Source organism: Spathaspora passalidarum, assembly GCF_000223485.1.
Source record: "Spathaspora passalidarum NRRL Y-27907 unplaced genomic scaffold SPAPAscaffold_8, whole genome shotgun sequence".
In the NCBI taxonomy this organism is placed as follows: Eukaryota; Fungi; Ascomycota; class Pichiomycetes; order Serinales; family Debaryomycetaceae; genus Spathaspora; species Spathaspora passalidarum.
Genome location: NW_006767432.1, coordinates 304118 through 322363, shown reverse-complemented (window position 1 = coordinate 322363; position 18246 = coordinate 304118). Strand labels below are relative to the sequence as shown.

Sequence of the window (18246 nt, the reverse complement as noted above, 5' to 3'; positions counted from 1 at the left end):
TTATTATACGATGAGCATTTGCAATCTAATCTTAAATTGAAGCGCAAAAAAAAAAAAAAAATCGCGTGCAAAAAAAGAAACGAAAAAAAAAAAAATAATTCATCTTGACTCACACTGGAATTTAATCTTATTTCACTTTCTATTTTAAACCCTATTCCTTGATAAGAGTACCTTATAGACCACCATGACTCAACTGGATCGAACACATCAGTTCACTCATTCAAACACTCAGAGACGTGCCTCGGTGGTTTCTGGTTCTGTTGGTAAATTGGGGTTATTTATACCCTCGGATTTTATCACTTCTCCACCAGCCTCGCCCATTGAAGAAGCAATAACCGGAGATGAAATTGAAGCAGACGAAACTCAACCATTATTAGCTGTCACCAGTAACACTACTTTGAACATCAGAAGAGGCCTGATGGTTGCCCGTGAACTATTAGAGCAAGAACGTGATTTGTTGAAGGAGAACCATATTACCTATCTCGGCGGTGATGAACAGATTATGGATGCCTTTGAAGACGCCATTGCCAACAAGAAACTCGACCACACTACTGCAGCAATAGAATTGAAATCTTTAATCAAATCTTCAGTTCCATTGGTTATGACGTTTTTATTGCAAAATTCCCTTTCTACCGTATCGGTATTTATGGTTGGCCATTTAGGTGCCACTGAGTTGGCTGCTGTTTCCATGGGTGCCATGACGGCCAACATCACAGGTTATGCTACTATTCAGGGTATAGCAACTGCATTAGACACCCTTTGTCCTCAAGCATTTGGAGCCAAGAAATATACCTTGGTCGGAACCTATCTCCAGAAATGTACTTCATTGGAGTTTGTTATTATGTTACCAATATTGTTCATATGGGTATTTTATGGGTACGATTTGATCACCATGATCCTTCCTGATAAAGAAACTGCCAAGTTATCGGCGGTTTATCTACAATATGTTGCATTTGGTATGCCAGCTTACATTTTGTTTGAATGTGGGAAACGTTTCTTACAGGCACAAGGAATTTACCATATTTCAACTTACGTTTTGTTAATAGCTGCTCCTTCTAATTTGATTATGAACTATTTGTTAGTGAAGCATATTGGTTACTTAGGAGCACCCATTGCTGTTGCTATCAACTATTGGCTCATGATCAGTTTATTAGTGTTATTTATTGTTTTCTTCATTAAGCCCGAGGATACCCCATCTGGATTACACCCATTAAAATGTTGGGGTGGATTAGACTTTAAGGAATCATTTAGAGGTTGGGGAAGATTAGCCCAACTTGCCATCCCTGGTCTTATCATGTTGGAAGCAGAATTCTTGGCATTCGAAATCATGACATTGATGGCATCTTATTTAGGTACGATTGCCCTTGCTGCACAATCTATCGGTACCACCATGGCCTGTGTCACCTATCAAGTTCCATTTGCCGTTGGTATTGCCTCATCAACGAGGATTGCCAATTATCTTGGTGCTGGATTAGGTGCTGCTGCCAGAACTACTACTAAAGTTTCTCTCACCTTTGGGTTATTGATTGCATTCTTGAACTTTTTGTTTTTGTTTTGTTTCAGAAGAGAAATCGCCATTACATTCACTAAAGATGAAGAAGTCATCAGTACAATTTCCCTGGTTATGTGGATTATTGCTATTATGCAAATTGCCGATGCCATGAATGCCAATTCAGCTGGGTGTTTGAGAGGTCAAGGACAAACCAAGATTGGAGGAATCGTCAACTTATTTTCATATTATGTTGTTGGATTACCACTCTCGCTTTACTTGTCATTCTACTCTCCTTGGAAGGGATCATTACACGGTCTTTGGATTGGTAGTTGTGTCGCATTGACTATAATTGGTTCCGTTCAAAGTTATTTTGCCCTCGCTGCTGATCCTGAAAAGCTTTGTGAAGACGCCAGAAAGAGAACTCATTCTGAACCTTCTGGCCATGTGTAAATACTGCATTACTTTACATTTATCTAGACAATTACTAATATACATTATTTTTTTCCTAAAAAAAAAAACGACTAATTAAAATGCATCAACCATTAATCCATCCTTTGGTTCTTGATCAGCAGTAAGTCTTGGCTTACCTGCTAATAATTCTCGACGGATTTCAGGTCCAATGGCATGATGGAATCTTTGTCTAACTGTTTCCAATAAGAAATCTCTTTGATCGTCAGTAATATCGTTCTTGTATCTTTGTGCAAATGCCAAGAATGCCTTGTGCCAAACCACAGGTAATTGAGGAGCATCGCCGGCTGAATCTATTTGCATTTGTTCTTGAGTAGCATTTCTGAATCTCATAAAGTAAAACACCAATTCATCCAATGTTTGATAAGGCAAAGCGTACTTCTTTTCAATCAACACTCTAATGAATACCGTGGTGGCTGGACTGAAATCTCTTTGAAGTAATTGAGTTAAAGCCACAGATGAATGCAATACAGGCACAGATACCTTGGTCAATACAGAAGCAGCAATAGTTGCTTCTCTCACAGTACAATATCCATCAACTAAAGGCAACAAGAAACCCTTGAAGAAAGCAGCAGGCTTATACAAGGACTTTTTCAATGCTCTATAAATGTGATAATTCAAGGAATGATCTTCGGAATCTTCAATTGAGCTTCTAAACTTTTCCAACAAGACAGTTTCAACAAACTTTTGCGCTTCATTGGCAGATAAGTTAGAAACAAATAATTTGGTAGCTTCATAAGTAGCATGAGGAGTCCATTTCTCAGGGTTGGTGACATATAAAACATCTTGCCAGTTCTTTAAACTTGGCAAGATCTTGAACAATTTAGGAAGTTTACCATGGGTATAACTAGCCAATATCTGACCAATCTTTTCATATGCCATAATAACCTTAGGTGGTAACATAACAGCATCCACTGGTTTCCCACCTTGGGATTGTTGTTGATCTTGGGCTTCTTTTTCTTGAATCTTGGCCATGATCTTATCAGCCAAGTTTATACCTTGACCCATAGCTGCTCCATTACTTTGGAAATATTTATTAAATAATTCAGCATCTTTTTCATCCACTTCGATTTCCTCTTCTTCATAGATTTCCTCAACTTCTTCAAAATCAGAATACTCTTGTTCGTCTTCGCTTTCTTCTTCTTCATCACTTTCGGCTAGTTGTTTTCTGAATGATTCACCAAAAGTTGCTGGTCGTCCAGATCCTTCCTCTTCTTCTCTCAACTCATCTTGTTGTTCCTTGGCTAATTGCAAAATCTTTCTCGAAGTAACAGCATCCAAGTACCCTTCTTCTTCCTGTTGAGGTTTCTTGTTTGATTTGGCTTGGGATGCTGATGATCTTGGAGTTGTTCTCAAGTTTCCTCCTTGAGATGAGATATCTTTCAATAAAGGGTTATGACGTTGCTTTCCCTTGGTGTCATTAACTGATATTTTACCCATCTTGGTCTTCTATAAGTTTGCAGTTCTAAAGTACAAGTCTTCTATTAAGTTTACAAGAAAATGAAAAAAAAATATAAAACAAAAAAAAAAAAATTAATCATCTCTTCGCGCTTCCAAATTAGGAAATGCGGCTTGCTCTATATAATTTATTCACTATATCCAATCTTAACGAATAATGAAGAATAAACTAGTTGTTCTCCAAATACATCATTGATAGGGAGATACCTATATCCTGGTTTCATGTAGCTCATCCGAGCTACTAATATACCAATGGGTGACACCTCAGATTCTTCAGCTCCCCATGATGAACTATTAATTGTGAATTTTAAAAATACAAATTCATTATAGGAACAAGTTAATTCTCCACTAAATTTGGCATTCCAAATCGGATTAAACCCATTTTCAACAATTATTCTCGTTTTACCGCTTTCCATTTCCGGGGAATCCCATTGGATGGAATTTGCCCCTATGATTTCAAACGTTATGAATGGATTTATAATATCATCTTCTTTAGGTTTAGGAAGTTGATGAGCACTAATTATATCAACCAGGAACTTGATTCTCTTGGGAGGCGGTTGCTTGAATAGACGCAACCGTTTTGACGACCTCAATTGTGGTGCTCGCAATGCTGGCGGTTTCAATACATATCCTTTTTTATCAACACCTTCAAATAGAGCTTCATTTAGCTGTTGTCCCAAATCGTAAGTTTGCCAATTTGTAGCAACCATTTGAACCCCATGTTCCCAATAACTCAAGGGAATAAAATTAGTGGATTTCAACCTCATTTTAGCCGGATATACTCTCATGAAATATTTCCGATTATGTTTATCAAGAGCAATTTTCTTGTCTTCATCCTTAATCATGACATTAATAGATTTCTCATTCAATGAAAAGCAATGATTGAATGTTTTCGATTCAGGCAATGAGAAATTCTTATACTTGATTCCTTGAATGTATACTCCCAATGCACTTAATTCTTCAATTATCTTAGTAGATTGTTTTCTACGAATAATAAACGAATTCAGTTTGGTACTTGCCGTACTTCCGTCTTCACTGAATGAGGTTGTGGTGGAAGTAGTATAACTTCCATCTTCCATAGCTACCAAATTATGAAATGCACTGGTCTTTTTCAGCTTAATGAGAAACTTGTGCTTTAATTGGGCCGGGGAGGGTATAGTGCTCGTGTCGTCAATCGGTGCAAGAACCATGCTGTTACCAAGAATTTCTTTTAATATATTAACAACTTTTAATTGATTTGAAGCCGAGCAATTAATTTCTAAACTTAGTATTAGTGGCAACGGTGTAGTAATAAATGCAAATTTCTTGATAGTTCTAATCACATTATCAAATTTAATCGAGGTGGTGAATGTTCTCCCATGGTTTACTATAGGCTCTGATTCCAATGAAGAAGACAAGTCGTTATTATCACTATTCGGACCATCCCAAACATCAATTTCTATGGATCTACATCCTCGTTGCAAAGCTCTTATATAGCCTTCAACCGAGGAATCTCCAGCAACTTGACGTCCAATCAAATATGTATTATGTGAAGATGAAATATAGTAGTCAGTTAAAGGATGATCAAAATAGTCTCTTGTCTCAATGTTATGAATTGGTTTAGAAAATTTGGACAATAAGAAATTGTTTAAACTTTCCTGCAGCCAATATTCGTTCTTAATTGCAAATAAATTAAATATTTTCCTCATGATTTCCTCACTATAAGATTCTCCTTGAATCTTAGTGACGAATTTGGCAAAGCATTGAAAATCCATCACTTCTCCATCACCGCAAATATTGTTCCATATATCAATGATATCATCCCGTTTCTTCAATTTGGAAACAAACATTTTAAATTGTTCAAAATTCAAACCTTGTTCATAATTACACCCCCCATCATTTTCTTGCTTAGAAACCTCATTGAATATCGACTCTAAATGTTTTCTATTGACATTGATGTTTAACCGCTTGGTATACTTCAAAATATCATTAAATGAAAGGAATTCCCGAACCTGTTTAACTTCGCCTGTTTCATCGGGTTGAACTAGAGCCTTATCCAAGATTAACTTTTTTTGTGTACTATCAAGATCATCGAAATCAATCAAAAACTGCTTAGCCAACTGATCACGTAAATTACGCAAACTTTGTAAGATCACACTCAACTTTTTGAAATCATGGTTTGTGTCAGCTATTAAATGAAGAGTCTTCAAATTCTTCTTCTTTTGGTTGAAGTAAATAATAGTTATCCATTTTTCTTCAAATTCTTTGGAAATATTGAACTCTTCTCGATAACTACTGGCTTCTACTCCCATATAGACCGACTTGATATCATCAAGCGTGAACTCATATATCCTTGAAGAGCTTCCAGTTATGGACAAACGGTGAGTCTGTGAAGGAGCCGAGGAATTGCTCACAACTCTCCAATTGAATTTAAAGTTGGCAGGATCAATATAGAACAACACTCGTTTCTTCGACTTGTGTGAAACTTTCAACAATGGCAAGCCTTCTTTTACAAAAGAAGGTGGAATTTTTATATGACCAATGGATTTAGAAAGGTCGGGATGAAGTTCAATCTCATCTTCCAACAGATCTAGCACATCTGTTGCGATGGAAGGATGTATTATAAAGGGGGACCGTTGCAACTTTCTCGTTATAGACGAAGCAACTGACCTGGCCGTAGAAGAATTCAGTTCTAATGAAGATATATCGTCGTCGGCAGACTTGTTCAAATGAAGTAACTTTTTGATAAACTTTTTGCTCGTATTGCCACTTGGGTCTTGGGTCTTATTATTATCCTTTGAACGTAAATGATTGAAGATAGAAGGAAGAGAAGATTGGATTGGAGGGATTGGTAAAGGTGAGGGTGACCGTGATGATGTCCGTGACGGTGACTGTGATGGCAGTGGGGTTGTCTTGGGAACTATATCTGCTATAAGAGTAGTAGTGGTGGTTGTCTCAAGCGGAGGTGGGGAATAATGCAAATCAGAGGGACTAACACAGCTCTCTTCTTCCATGTCACTCTTGTCGGCGAGATATGTCATTGATGGCAGTTTTATTATATCTACAGGGCCATTCATATTTCTTTAGACTTCATATTTCTGTTATGTTTGACACCTTGGCATGTAGACATTCAGATTTACAACCAAAAAATTTTGAGACAAGAATTTTTTATAGACGGGCTTTTTACCACACAAAGTGCGAATGCCTAACGCTAATAGGTAGTAAGCACATGCAAAGTGTTATATATGTATTTACAGCAATATGATAATCTATAATTCTACGTTATCATCCAACCTTACATCCATATTTGCTTCTTGTTGCAAATATCTTTTAACGTCATTGACAGTATATTCACCGCGGTGGAACAAACCAGCACCTAAAGCAGCATCAATACCACAATCTAATTCGAAAACTTCTTGGAAGTGCTTCGGAACACCAGCACCAGAACTAGCAATCACTGGAATTGAAACATTGCGCTTGATTTGTTGCAACAATTCCAAATTGTACCCTTGGTTTGAACCATCATGGTCAATTGAGTTCAAGAGGATTTCACCAGCACCTAAGTCTTCACATGCCAAACACAATTCTAATGCTCCTAATTCATGAACTTTTCTACCACCTTGTGATGTAACTTGGTAATAACAATATTGTTCACCATTTGGACCGTATCTTGCTGGGTCTTCAATCTTAATTGTGGACATGGTTGTTTCACTTGGTGAAGCAACATATTTCCTCTTTGGATCTACAGAAATAACCACCGCTTGGTTACCAAATGTAGCAGAAATAGATTCAATTGAGGTTGTACCAGTTTTCTGCTTATTGTTGGCATAATAATTTTCAGCAATAACAACAGCATCTGAACCAATACTAACTTTATCAGCACCAGAACGGAAATATAAATCAGCAACCTTAACAGCAGGAACAGTTGCTCCAGTTTCAGGATCAATCATGTCTTTAATTCCTCCACCTACAGTTAAAGGAACGAAAATGGTTTCTGCAGCTTTTGATAACACTTGCAACATTGGCAAATCCTTTAAAGGAGAGTTACGGAATGAAGTGATGTTTAAAAAGGTAACTTCATCAGCTCCTTGGTTATAGTATCTAGTAGCCAACTCAACTGGTTTACCCAAGTTTCTAACTTTAGATTCTCCACCATCCGTTTCTTCACGAACATTATATTGGTCACCTTTTGTGACAACCAAATCTCCATCATCATTACTTCTAACATCTAAACAGGCAATGATTCTTCTTGATAATCCACTTAAAGTAACTTCAGTATTATCATGGGTTTCTATATCAGCAGTTTGAATAGTTGGGAACTGGTTACCTTCAAGGAAGTTCTTGATGACTTTTAATCCAGCAATACCAGATTTTTCAGGATGGAATTGAGTAGCAAAGAAATTCTTATATTTAATAGCGGCTAAGAACTCTTCAGATCCATATCTGGCAAAGGCAAAGTCCCAACCTTGCTCTTTTCCATACTTGTTAACTACACCAGCCTTTAATTCTGGTGTCAATATAGCACCATATGAATGAACGAAATAGTACTTGTTAACAGAGTTGATGCCATATAATGAAGTATCTTTAGCAATAGGTTCACCACCAACAGTGATTTCAGAAACATGATTCCAACCAATATGTGGGACACTTTTCTTCATACCACGAGCTTTAAATACTGGATCTTCAACATTAAATTTAGTCAACGAGAAATCCAAATATCCTAACCCTTCAAACTCGGCTTCAGGGCTTTCTTCTGAACTCTTGAAAAATGCTTGCAATCCAACACAAATTCCCATAAGTGATCGGCCACTTTTGATATAAGCATTAATTGGATCTGTCAAACTACGGGCATGGATTTCTTTGACGAAATGGCCATAGTTTCCCACCCCTGGGAATAATAACTTTTCAATTTGGGAATCGTACTGTTTAAATTCTTCAGCATTGTGGATGAATTTTATGTCGTAGTTACCAATACGCTTGATAGCATTGGAAAGGGATTGCAAGTTACCACTTTCCACATCAATGATGTACACTGTTTTTGACATTTTGCGATGATTTAGAAAAAGAAGAGAGGTTTTCCTAAAGTGCAAGTACAGCTGTTCATAGATAACCGGAAATCTGGTCTGAAAAATTAAAAAGAAAAATTGTTGTGACTCAGTCTGGGTTATATACAGGAAAATTGACTTGAAGACCCCCATGAGTCACTTCCTCAACCGGCTACCAGTTTATAGTTTTGTATAGTCCACTAGCTTACACCAGTTCATGTAATGCTCTTATTGTTTACTTGTTGTTTGTTATTATAGAAACAATCTTGGAAAATAAGTCAAAAACCACTTGCTCGTTATCAAACCTGATGCTACTAAAAATAAAAACAAGGATGTTTGTGATTTGACACACTTCCATGCATATTATGGCTTCTTAAATTACTTGTTGTTTCAGACTATGTAATAATCCCATTATTCGGCAAGAAATATACATAGTAATTATAGGTGGGGAACAACAAACGCCGTATTTTGAATCTAAAGCATCAAAGTTTGGCAACAGAAGCCGTATTTGCGTAGCGGTAAAGTTCAAAATAACTGACAGACTGAGTTTATCTACGTTTCAGATTCTGCAGAATTAATGCAAGGATAATCAAAGCTGCATAATGGACATAATCTGAAACAAGGCACTGACAAGCCGCATACTGCTAAAACCTCAAAGTTTGGCAATAGAAACCGTATTTGTACAACACTAAACTACAAAATAGCTGTCAGGCAGAGCTTATCTATGTTTCAGGTACTGTAAAAGCAAGTTGATATTATCTGAACTTGCATTAAATGTTATAATCTGAAACAAGAAAATATTTCAAGGTTTACCAAAATTTGTCTGTAAACAATTGGTTGCAAAAAAAAAAGTTACTCTATAAATTTGCGGCAATTTTCCCCTTCATTTCAAATTAATTTCTTTCACTTTCTTCTTTTCTTCTTTACCAAATAACTTTATACTGATTTGACATTAGTTTAATCTTATTTGACCCTCCAATACATTCAAGTGTATCTCAACTTTTACATCAATTGTTAACCAATCTAAACTTATCCAACAATGTGCTTACGCTTATCATTCAGACAAGTTTTTAAAAAACATTTTGTTTCCAGCAATTCAAAGACAGCTACTTCAACCAACACCATCACTAAAGACACAACTTCTAACGTTGAATATCAACCTTCCATTGACTCCATTATTGAAGTCCCAACTGCTAATGTTGATCCTGAAACTACCATTATTAAGAAGTCAAAACTCAAACTTGCTTTGAAGAAGGCTACAAAGATTATTCATAAGAAGAATAAAGAAGAACTCTTAGATAAAATACAATCAAATAACTGTTTACCAAGATATCCAGAAGAAGATCCATACAGTTCTAGTGATGAGGAAGATTATTCAAGTGATGAAGATGACTGGTCAACAGTTGAGTCAGAATCAACCTTTGAATCATTGAAGAAGCTCTCAAAAGTGGAGAGATTCAAGAGATTTTTTAATCTCAGAAAAAGAAAAGAACCAACTTATCATATTACTGTTACTGTTACCAACACACCATTGTTAGGTCCAGGAAAATCATTAGCAAAAGGTCCCATTGACATTTCCCTTTTTGAAAATCCTTCTCAAGAATCATTAATATGTGAGGGAAATATTAAATTCAAAAGAAATGTTGAATGTGTTGTTTTTAAAACTGAACAAATCGAAGATACACAAACCTCAGATTCTAGATATAATTTATTTAAAGGCAAGCTTTCCAAGAGTTGCTTTTCCAAATCATTTTGGTTGTCACATTTTTCTTCAGGAGAACCTATTTCGTCCTCAAATACTACTGCTACTACTGATGATATTGGTACTACAACTGCTGATACCGGTGCTACTGATGCTAATACAGACACAAATTGTCTTTTTCCAACACTTACAACCGATAGTCTCGAACGCAAACCAATTCTTAAATCAAAGAACAACATAAATTATGAGTTGGAGACAAAAAACTGTGTTCAAGAAGATGAGAAAGACACTGCTGAATTTTTTGAGTATTTCAATGATAAGGACAATGTGGAAACTGAAAGAGATAAAAGAAGATCACTTATGCTGTTGAGACGTCTAGATCAATTAGACAACTACTACGCATGCAACTCCTAAGTTTTCGATTATTTTCAGATTAAAAGAAGAAAAGAAAAATAAAAAGGAAGCACTATCCATTATTCCCCCTAACAAAGAGAAAGAAATCATAGAATTAAAATCAACCAATTAAATTCTCTTAACAAAATGTGGCTAAGACTCATCTTTATTGTCACATAGGGCCCGTGTGACTTTATTGATGTGGTTGATGCCACTGCTTGCAAAGAGATTCAAAAAAGTTGACGATGATTCGAAGGTTTTTAACATTTTAATGAGGATGCCTAATCTATTCACTCTAGAGACCCCTGCAACCTTTATTGATACATAGGGCCCTTGTAACTTTATTGGTACAGTGGTGATCTATTCAATCTATAGCTTTATTTATTTTCTTCATACATAATTAATTTTTTTTTTTTGCAACTGTAGAGAACATATGTTCTGCATCAACGTTAAAAGTGGCAAGTTAAGGTTGGAGCTTTTTCCGTGGTTCTGTCCAAAGTTGGGGGATGGGGGCATGTCTCCCCGGAAGTACATGGTTTCGGGCCAAATGTGTTCTATCAAAGTTAATATTTAGATGTCCAGCATTTAAAATATACAAAATACTACTCATGTCTCTCTATCAAAGGAGCGGAATGGCACTGTCTTCCTAGCTCTAATGTGTACCACGAAATGTACACTAGAATCTTTGTCTATCATACTTGAATCGCCTTGATCTTCAAACATTGAACAATAATCATTAAATTTTCCAGCCAATTCGAATAGTTTTAAACCACTAAATTTAATCAAGAAGTTATTAACTTCCAGGTTGGCACAAACTAACAATACTGTGAATTTAACATTGCCGGTTCCAAACACGAAATTCAATTCTTTGAGAATTGCTTCAACAAATTGAGGCACAACATCATAAAAACATTCTAGATTAAAGACATCAAAATCCCAACTTCTTGGATATCCACCACCTTTATGTTTTTCTAAAAAGTCCACAACTGATCTGGAACCAAATTGCATAGATTTAGTTTCAAAAATTCCTCCGGGTTTCAAAATTCTATAAAATTCTCCAATTATGGTCTTATAATTTTCCACAGTAACTTGCAATGGTAAATCTGGAGAGTCAATCATATCAAACGAATTAGATTCAATCGTGGCAAGTCCATCGCTATAATATTCAAAATTCATAGGCTTGTGGGAAAACGTCGATGATGGATCAGGAATTTCATGTCTATTCATTCGGGAATACTTTGGGGATTGATTATCTATTAATTTAAGCAATTTGATTAATTTCTCGGAACTCATGGTACTATATTCTTGGAATGAGGAAAACATCAATTTCTTGAAATATGTATCAAACAACATTTGGTCGGATTGGGAAAAATCTCGCTTGCTAGTCTTCAGCTCAATTTCTTCATAAGCAGCTTTATTGGCAATTAGATCTTTATCCTCAGCATAAACGTTGGTTTCAAAAACTCTCACAAAAGGGCATGCAACTGCAAGATACCAGCCATACTGAACGGAGTAAAACGTATTGAAAAGTAAAAGTTTTGTACTTTCAGGATTATGAACTTTAACTCTTTCATGAAACTTACTAAACAAGTATTTTAAAACTCTCTTTTCAAGTATATTATTATCACTGAACTTATTCAAAATTTCAATATTATATTTCTCCAACAAAATATACTCATAAGAAACCTTGGTGATTGCTTCCAATAACAATTTTGTCTTTATTTCCTTTTCATTTGAAATTTCATCACTTGTTTCGTCCTTCTTCATTTGATACAAGGCATCAGCAATTCTTTTAAATAAAGCTTTAAATTCATAATGCTTCTTTTCCACATCATTTAGTTCATTCACATTAACATTTACTGGCAAATTTAGCAAGTACCTAATGTAATTAGAAATATTCGTTTGAACCAATTCTTCGTGATTATACATTTGATGATCAAATGATGCTTGCTTGATCAATTGTCTCATGAAAACTCTTGATGAATATAATTCATATGCTAAAAAACTTTCATATATCCGTACATCATAATGTTCTTCGGTACTGATGTTGCTTTTTTCATCTTGTAATACTTCATGCGCTCTTTTTTGACGAGTTATAAATTTCAACAATGAATGATTACGAACGTTGGCAAAATTCACTGCATCACTAGGATGATATTCACTTAAAAGATACAAGAAATTATTGTATCGAAATATTTGATAACCTGGAGAATACATATGTTGTTCCATTTCCTTCATGGAATTTAAAATTGTTAAATCAGTAAATGGTCTGAATGGAGGGATGGTACCTTCACCTTGAGGGGTGCCCAATCGTTCCAGGGCCCTGCCCATAGATGGCTCTGCAGTTGGAGGAGGTTTCATCTCGGTAGCATCTAATGATTCATTGCTTTTAGGAAGATGGGACCCCAGCTTCTTTGTCAAAAACGATAGTTTTCGGAATCGACTCTGTTGTGGTGTATCTTTCTGGGCAATATGAACTGAAGGCGGGGTTCGGTGGTAATTAGAATCATATGTGTGCGAATAAATTGAGTTCGATCGAGGTCGTACATGAGTAACTGGGGCATGATAAACATGAGATGCATGGTTATAAGAATGACTAGGAGCGAGACTTGTAGCTGTGTAATGTGGCGATGAAGAATATTGCGAAGCAGCAGATGAGTTGGTGGCATTTGTAGGTATAGTAATATTGGCAGTTCCTGCGGCAGAAGGACCATGAGAATTCAACCTCAGTAAATGGGGTGAACTATTAGTAGATATTGTTGCGCTGAATCTGGAAGCAATTATCAGGGATGGATCATTCGGATCATCCTCTTGAATGGAAACCCCACTGGACTTCTGTTGCAACTGTTGTATCCTCTCCTGTTCTTTTTGTTCTTCAACAGTATGGGCAACCGACAATTCCTCTGTGGATAACTCGGACACGGCTGAAATAGAGGGCATTCTATCATCATCATGAGGTTTTGGTAATATGTCATGGCCGTATGGACTTGTTGCGTGGGAATATGTTTGGGGTATTTGATCTTGCACAAGGGGTGTTGTAGGTTTGATGGCTTGATTAGATTTGATAGTCTCTTCACTCTTTCGGGAACGTGATGAGTCTACGCTATGTCTGTGTGAAGCAGCGGGAGAAGCTTGGTTGGACCCAAGAAGACTAGGGTTGCTGTCTGTGATAGTTACTTGGCTAGCGGAAGCATCGGGTACTGGCGATTTGCCCAGATGTTTCTTTTTCTTGTGTTGATGCAGCAGGATCTTTTTATGTTTCTTTAACTTCTCCTGGGTCTGGAAGGACACGGAAGGAACAATATAGAAATTCATTCTGGGAGTTAAAACTAGTTCAAGTGTTAAAAGTTGGCAACAAATTTTGTAAGTTGTATCATGTAATATGACTACAATTAAACTGAGAAATCGATAGGAATGTTATGGTACAGCTAGGAGAAAGGTATAAGTTGTGATGAAACGATAACTAGAATGAACAACGAGTCTAATCTTCTAAGTTGTGAATTTAAAAATCAGTAATGACTGCCTTTCAAAACGTCAAACTAAGAGTCAAGAAAAAAAAGGGGACAAGAAAAACTGATAACAAAAAAAAAAATAAAAACAATCATTCATTAAGCCTTTGGGCCAGCGCCGAGGCGGCAACAATGGTTCATAAGATGACACGTTTGACACTTTCTTCTTACATTAAATTGCAGTGGCATATTCCCTACACTTTTCAAAGTGATACCTTTGAACCTGCAGCTTACGACCTACCAGGGTTCTAATTTTTATAAAGTAAAGTTAAGTTTTATGTAGAATTCTAGAATTATTATCACTCAGCCTCAGCTGGTGTGGGGTGAGCACGCCAACAAAAATCTTCAAAACTCAACTCACTATTTTAAGAAGAATCATCACTACAACCAAGTAGCTATTTTATATGGATCTATAATTGTCTAGATTGATAAACCTGAATCCAATCACCTTGGCTATCTAAGCTTGAAGAGTGTTTCTGTGCTGGATAACAGTTTTGATAGTAGCTATGTTGATTCGATTTCCTTCAAATGATTAATACTTCTATTCTATTCAAGTCCACACTTCAAACTGTTTAGCAACTGTATTGTCACGTTGAAACGGAAAGTTCCCACTTCAGTACCTTGGTATTCGCCCCCACCCCGGAGTTGCGCCCTTTTATCTCACCAATTCAAGGCAGTATATTTCTTTTATTTACTAATCTGCAAAATTTAAAATTCAACCTGCAAGTTGATGTTTGTATTCTCACTTTTGCAGGTTTTCAGCCCTGCCTGCTTTTCCCCTTAGTGAATGATTTTGAACATGAGTAAGAAAAACAAAATCAGGCTTAGCTATCACCTCTTCTTCTTCTTTCTAACCGTATTCACCAATTAATCATGATAGTACCACGCGAAGATCAAGCAAAGTTAGTCAAGAGAATAATATACGTGAATAGTAATAACAACTGGCAGCGTCGTCGATGGTTGTTGTGGATATTAATCGCTATTCCAATTATCTTCGCTCTTTTGTACTTCATCTTAAGATCAACTCTTTTTAGAAAGAAAGGAAAAGTGGTAACTACTCAGATGCCAATGCCAGGACCTCCTCCACAACAATATTACAACCAGGGATATCATCCAGGTCCTCCTCCTCCTGGCCAAGGATACAACATGAATGACTTGCCACCTCAACCAACCCCTGCTTATGTTCCCCCTTCATATGAACAAACTTCATATGGACAACAACAAGATACATTTGGACAGCAACAAGGTACCTATGGTGGCTATCATAATGACGAATTCAATCCTCCTAGCGGTCCTCCTCCAAAGAATTAAACGTGATTCACTTGAGATGATATGTATTTCAGTTGCCATTTTGTTTAGCCTGTACCAACAACAAGTTGTCAAATATTTATATGTATAGATTGCTGTTTAGTTCAATTTTAAAGAAGGATCTTTTCTAGTATTATTATATGTAGTATGTAAATATACAATTAATTTTTGTATTTTCAGGTTAAGGGTTATTTCCCTATCCCCTATTTTACTATTGAAGAAACTTTTTTTTTTTTTGCAATTATGTAACTAAAACTGGAAATTAATAGCGAGACCACGATGCAACACTCCTATAAATTTATATCTGTACCTTCTTAATTGTACTATATATATTGAATTGTTGAATTTTTAATGTTGTTACATTGCCTCGAAAAAAACAACTGCAATCACAAGGATTCTTATTCCAAGCTTATGGCGAGCTGTAAGTTGGGATACTTGTAGCTGTGCAAATAGTCCATTCAAAGAAAATGTTTTTCTTTTTGAGGAGGGAGTTATTCTTCCTTCTATCAAGATAAGTATAAGTACTTAAAGAAACTCAATGACTTGGAATAATTGGACTATGCCAACTTCATTACATCCTCTGGGGCTTGGACGTTTGTCACTGCCCTGTCGCTCATATCGCTGCGATGGGTATGGGGCAGAATTTCATTTAGAAAATATTTTGAAAAATAAAATAATTTGAAAATTGTCTGCAAAAAACAAAAAAAAAGTAACTCATTTGTTGATTACGAGCTGTGCCCCAAAAGGGGCTCCAATCTTGTAGTTTGCACCTCGTTTTCATCTGCTCCAATCGGCAAAAAAATAGTTAGCTGATATCGCTGCCATAAGCTAGTTTGTGCTAAGTTTACCTCTTACGAACTTTAGACATGCTGCGACAATTAAGAATCTACAACATAAATAACACATTCCTTGTCACCAAACCTCTTTTCTTGTATACTAGTATAAATAAAACACTATCGTTAAATCTCCCTTCTTGCAGATTCAGATTCATATTCACCATTTAACTATGATATTACCAAACAAAGGACAGGCTGAGTTAGTCAAAAGATATTCCAGTACCTACACCAATTATCATCGGTTCTGGGGGTTATTACTACTATTTATTCCAATAATTTTCTTCTTTAGCTTAATATTGAGAAAAAAGGATACCGAAGAAGTGGTTACTACTCAGGAACCAATGCCAATGCCTCCACCTCCGATATATCAACCAGGTCCTCCACCAGGTCCGCCACCTCCAGATACGTATGTGAATGGATTACCATCACAACCTCCGACAGCTTATATGCCCCCTCCGTATGATAAAAATGCATATGTACACCAACGAAATCCCCTGTAATGGGGCTACAGGGATTTTACAGTCAAAAATTCCTTTACCAACTGCTTTGATTTCTTGAAAGAGATTTATGTAAAGTTATTATTTCATTATATATAACATTCAAATAGCAATGCTTTTTTTTTTTAATTTCCACTTCTCTTGTGGTTCACAAAAATCTCTTTTTTTTGCAGTCATTTTAACATTGACAACACAAATTTGGTCAAAAAGACGATCAACCTATATACTATGTGGTGCACATAGGATTTGGCTATGAATTACAGTTTAGTATCTCTGGTCCTTTCTTCAGTATCTTTTAGATCCTATCTATATCAATTCTGTACAAAATGCGATCTATGGCAGCATACACTTTTAATGCAAACTAAACGCAGGGGACAACAAAAAATAATCTCGTGCAGAATCTTCTGGAGATAAAATAACTTGAAATTTATAGTGGTTGTGGCTACATATACGTAAATGTGATTGTCATTCCTGTGGCAAAGCCCCCTCCCCCCTCCAAGTCATCAATATCGTAAGCGATTTTATTCAATTATTTTTTTTATCAATAACGTGCATGTTAACAAGGCGGAGATCAATATCGTAGAAACAAAAGAATTAGTGCTGATCTATATGAGATACTTTTTTTTTATATATTACGAGTTCTAAATACAGTCGGAGAGAATTGGGGATTTTAACTAATATATATAACGTTGGTTTTACCACTATGAATTTTCATAAAATTTTCATTTTCAATATCAAAATTACTTAACGATGTTAATACAAGGAGAGGGCCCTACAGGCTTGGCCAAAAGGTCTAACAAAGTAAGGAATGCAATGTTAATATTTTTGTTATTGGGAATACCAACATTACTCTTGTCTTGTATATATAGAGTATACGTGCTATCAAAAAGGAAACAGGCTGCTAAGAGGCTGCTTCCACCAACCATAACATGTGTTGAACCACACGTTCCAACCAGACCCCAATCAACAACAAGTGTTCTTCAAACGCAGGTTCCTATGGCGCTGGTACCAACTACAAGACATCCTCGACTGCAAGTTTCTAGAAGACCACCACCAGGGATAACTCTATTTCAAGCCCCTACATATCAACCAGTTCAAGAAGAAGAGTACCCTCCACCTCCTCCTTATGAACCACCATCAGAACCAGATGCTGTTTATATACGTTCTTTAAATGAATCATTTTGTTCTACACAACAATTAAATGATCGTGAAGAAATAGAAAACGTCTTTGATGAAATAAGTGGTCGTTTTGAACAATCATCTTAAATATTATTAAGAATGCTGCAAATCAACTCAATGTCCTTACTGTGGAATAGGTACGTGTTTAGTTAAAGTCTACATTCAAATATAACTCTGGATTAAAGGTATGCTATGTCTTCAAGGGATATACCTAGAGTCTTTAGAGATAGTATACAAATAAATAGTTCCTTTTTATTTCTTTATTCTCCAAATCATTGGTTAAAAATACCCTTTTGTGGTTATTTGTCATGGTGTGAAAAGAGGTTATATAAGCACATCAGTTTTATCTATAGCAAAACTTTTGCATGCCATCTTATTGG

General features: G+C 36.1%; 7 protein-coding genes across 7 annotated transcripts; 3 read left to right on the top strand and 4 right to left on the bottom strand. All coding sequences in view use genetic code 12, as the record gives it.

The window, feature by feature from the left end:
* Nucleotides 1-153: 153 nt before the first annotated feature.
* ENP1 (snoRNA-binding rRNA-processing protein) lies at nucleotides 154-3430 on the bottom strand (the record flags this gene model as incomplete). The annotated part of the gene is made up of 1 exon (XM_007377690.1): nucleotides 154-3430. One exon carries the CDS (start codon nucleotides 3398-3400, stop codon nucleotides 2018-2020), a length of 1383 nt encoding a protein of 460 aa, XP_007377752.1.
* On the top strand, nucleotides 185-1942 carry SPAPADRAFT_144183 (uncharacterized protein; the record flags this gene model as incomplete). The annotated part of the gene is made up of 1 exon (XM_007377691.1): nucleotides 185-1942. The coding sequence occupies one exon, from the start codon at nucleotides 185-187 to the stop codon at nucleotides 1940-1942; it is 1758 nt and encodes a 585-aa protein (XP_007377753.1).
* A 52-nt stretch (nucleotides 3431-3482) lies between the features above and the next one.
* On the bottom strand, nucleotides 3483-8673 carry PLC1 (phosphatidylinositol phospholipase C; the record flags this gene model as incomplete). Its single annotated transcript, XM_007377688.1, has 2 exons — nucleotides 3483-6147; nucleotides 6394-8673. 2 exons carry the CDS (start codon nucleotides 6472-6474, stop codon nucleotides 3547-3549), a joined length of 2682 nt encoding a protein of 893 aa, XP_007377750.1.
* HIS7 (imidazoleglycerol-phosphate synthase) lies at nucleotides 6483-8461 on the bottom strand (the record flags this gene model as incomplete). The annotated part of the gene is made up of 1 exon (XM_007377689.1): nucleotides 6483-8461. The coding sequence occupies one exon, from the start codon at nucleotides 8440-8442 to the stop codon at nucleotides 6667-6669; it is 1776 nt and encodes a 591-aa protein (XP_007377751.1).
* An 808-nt stretch (nucleotides 8674-9481) lies between the features above and the next one.
* Nucleotides 9482-10558, top strand: SPAPADRAFT_68830 (uncharacterized protein; the record flags this gene model as incomplete). The annotated part of the gene is made up of 1 exon (XM_007377687.1): nucleotides 9482-10558. One exon carries the CDS (start codon nucleotides 9482-9484, stop codon nucleotides 10556-10558), a length of 1077 nt encoding a protein of 358 aa, XP_007377749.1.
* Nucleotides 10559-11143: 585 nt separating this feature from the next.
* On the bottom strand, nucleotides 11144-12868 carry SPAPADRAFT_144133 (uncharacterized protein; the record flags this gene model as incomplete). The annotated part of the gene is made up of 1 exon (XM_007377686.1): nucleotides 11144-12868. The coding sequence occupies one exon, from the start codon at nucleotides 12866-12868 to the stop codon at nucleotides 11144-11146; it is 1725 nt and encodes a 574-aa protein (XP_007377748.1).
* Nucleotides 12869-14898: 2030 nt separating this feature from the next.
* Nucleotides 14899-15530, top strand: SPAPADRAFT_63606 (uncharacterized protein; the record flags this gene model as incomplete). Its single annotated transcript, XM_007377685.1, has 1 exon — nucleotides 14899-15530. The coding sequence occupies one exon, from the start codon at nucleotides 14920-14922 to the stop codon at nucleotides 15355-15357; it is 438 nt and encodes a 145-aa protein (XP_007377747.1).
* Nucleotides 15531-18246: the final 2716 nt, after the last annotated feature.